Here is a 2323-nt window from a genome sequence, read left to right on the forward strand (position 1 = left end):
AATGCGAGCCTATGAATCCTTGCATTTTTTACCCATCACTTACCTTTTCAATGAGACTTGTAAGACATAAACCAACACGAGTCTCATTAGACCATGCATATAGTTGAGTAGGGAGGATTAACTCGACTTGTAGGTGTTGTACAATCTAATCGATTCGGCTCCGGGACCCAAACCTTCCTAGGATTGTAAGATATAAACCAACTCGATCCATCACAATAATAATCGCTTGCTTATAATTGAGAACATGTTTGTATGATCAACACCATGAATCCCCTATGACCCCATGATATCCTAGCACTTTTAATCATTTGTTTACATCCTTTATTTCATTGCTTGTTATACTTTATTGCTTGCTTTAGCTTAGAACACAACTACAAACCCAAACAAATCGTGACACTAGCATAAATTGAGATAGATAGACTTAGAACCCAAAGCACACCGTCACATGGATCGACCTCGACTTACCACTAACTAGTTGTTTGTTGAGTATTATAAGTGTGTTTTGATTGGGTGTACAACGACATGCCCAAATCACTTACTGCGGTCCAGGTCGTTATTGGGCCTATCCTTCGTTGGTGGTTTAGGCCACCTCACCTGATCGCCCAATTCTCTCAATGCTTTTAATAGACCTTCCATACCTGTATTGAACCTGTACTCGGCTAACCTGGGCAGGTATTTCGAATCCTCCCCTTGCTGCAATTTTTCTGCCACTTTCCTGATGTTGGGTCTGCTGTACGGTTTAGTTTTCTCTTCCTTTTTCTCTGTGGGAATCTTCCTGCTTGTTCTATCGAAAGTTATCGTCCCTTTTCTGGATAGTATATCTTCCTCCAACCTTAGTGTTGCTGTTGTGCGCTGCTGAACTTCCTCGAATCTCTCACAGGGATGCATCGTTAATTCCTTATATAAATCTGAATCCTTATCCAAGCCTTGCCTAAAGGCGTTAATAGCTATTGACGTGTCGCAACCCCGTATGGCCACCTTTTCCGTGTTGAATCTTGTAACATAATCCTTGATTGACTCCCCAATCTCCTGTACGATCCTGTAAAGATCACTAGGTTGCTTTAGAGTCCTTCGGCTGCTGGCGAATTGCTGGTTGAACGCGTTGACCAAGTCGGCAAATGAGGATATAGATTTGTTGGGTAGGCTAACAAACCATTGTAGTGCTGCTCCGGACAAGGTTGACCCAAATCCCTTACACATACACGCCTCTTTAGAGGCCCCCGTTGCTGCAGTCACCATCATCTTCTACTTATACTGGCTGATATAATCGCATGGATCTGAGGTTCCATCGAAAAGAGTCATTGTTGGGACGCTGAACTCCTTTGGTAAAGCTACAGTAGCTATGTGTGGACATTGCCACCTGCAGCGCCCGACCGATCTGCGGGACATAGCAGCGGTCTTTTTGAAAGTCACCCTTGGCGGCGTAAAAATGCTTTCGACCGGATCATTTTAGATCGGTCGGTTTCATCATGGCAAGGGTCTCGAAACGATAAAAGAGATGTTCGGAGTTGCCACCAAGCATTTGTGGGATGCTTAGAACCCGTTCGAATCCACTTTATACCTAGGTCAACCAAGGCAAAAAGCGGTGTTTGACATATGTATTAAAGATAACGAATCATCCCGCTTTAGCATCCTATCTCTAGAATGACTCTCATATGCCCTGGATAAGGTCGTCCACTATCCAAAGTTTCTGAGTAAGAGGTGAAGGTACATATTGGGAAGCCCTTTAATCGGACACCCAATCCCACCCGCTGTAGCGGCCTCTACTGATCGATCTCGGTTGGTTCAATGCAAAAGTTGATAAAACGGGTAAATGCATGAATGCGCATTCACAAGTTTGAACCTAACATGTGAGCTTTCTATGTCGGTTGTTTAATCTAAGTATCAAGTATTTGATGTCGAGTTATATTTAATGTTGATTTGCATGCAAGACGGAAATTAAACATCCATTTACCAAGTTATGTTTATGGTGCATAACGTGATCCATTTGTCTTAGTTAGGCGTTTTGCAAATATAATCTAAAATGGGCAGATTCATCATCTGATCCGTCCTGTATTCGGGTTAACCGAAGTCGGGATCGTCCTAGACAAGTGCCGAAAGGAAACACGGTCTGAATCAGGCAGCCTATATAGGCGCGAGCCATCAGGCGATGCAAACGGGCCTGTCCTGATTTGATAATAGGAAAATGATTAGCCTGTTTAGGCGCGGGTTAACAGACGATTGAAGGACGTCTTCTGACCATTAAAAGGGTTTGTAAAATGGATTGAAAAGAGGGTGTTTGAACCCGTCTTGATTTGAAAGGGTAGTTTAGACCGCTTTTGTG

General features: G+C 43.3%; 1 protein-coding gene across 1 annotated transcript; it reads right to left on the reverse strand.

The window, feature by feature from the left end:
- Positions 1-531: 531 nt before the first annotated feature.
- LOC141655330 (uncharacterized) lies at positions 532-1242 on the reverse strand. Its single transcript, XM_074462416.1, has one exon. The coding sequence runs from the start codon at positions 1240-1242 to the stop codon at positions 532-534; it is 711 nt and encodes a 236-aa protein (XP_074318517.1).
- Positions 1243-2323: the final 1081 nt, after the last annotated feature.

This window comes from Silene latifolia, chromosome 5 (assembly GCF_048544455.1).
Source record: "Silene latifolia isolate original U9 population chromosome 5, ASM4854445v1, whole genome shotgun sequence".
Lineage (NCBI taxonomy): Eukaryota > Viridiplantae > Streptophyta > Magnoliopsida > Caryophyllales > Caryophyllaceae > Silene > Silene latifolia.

What these genes read in the sequence shown, in the direction of transcription:
- LOC141655330 (XM_074462416.1), bottom strand. Translation starts at nt 1,242, where the DNA reads ATGATGGTGACTGCAGCAACGGGGGCCTCTAAAGAGGCGTGTATGTGT.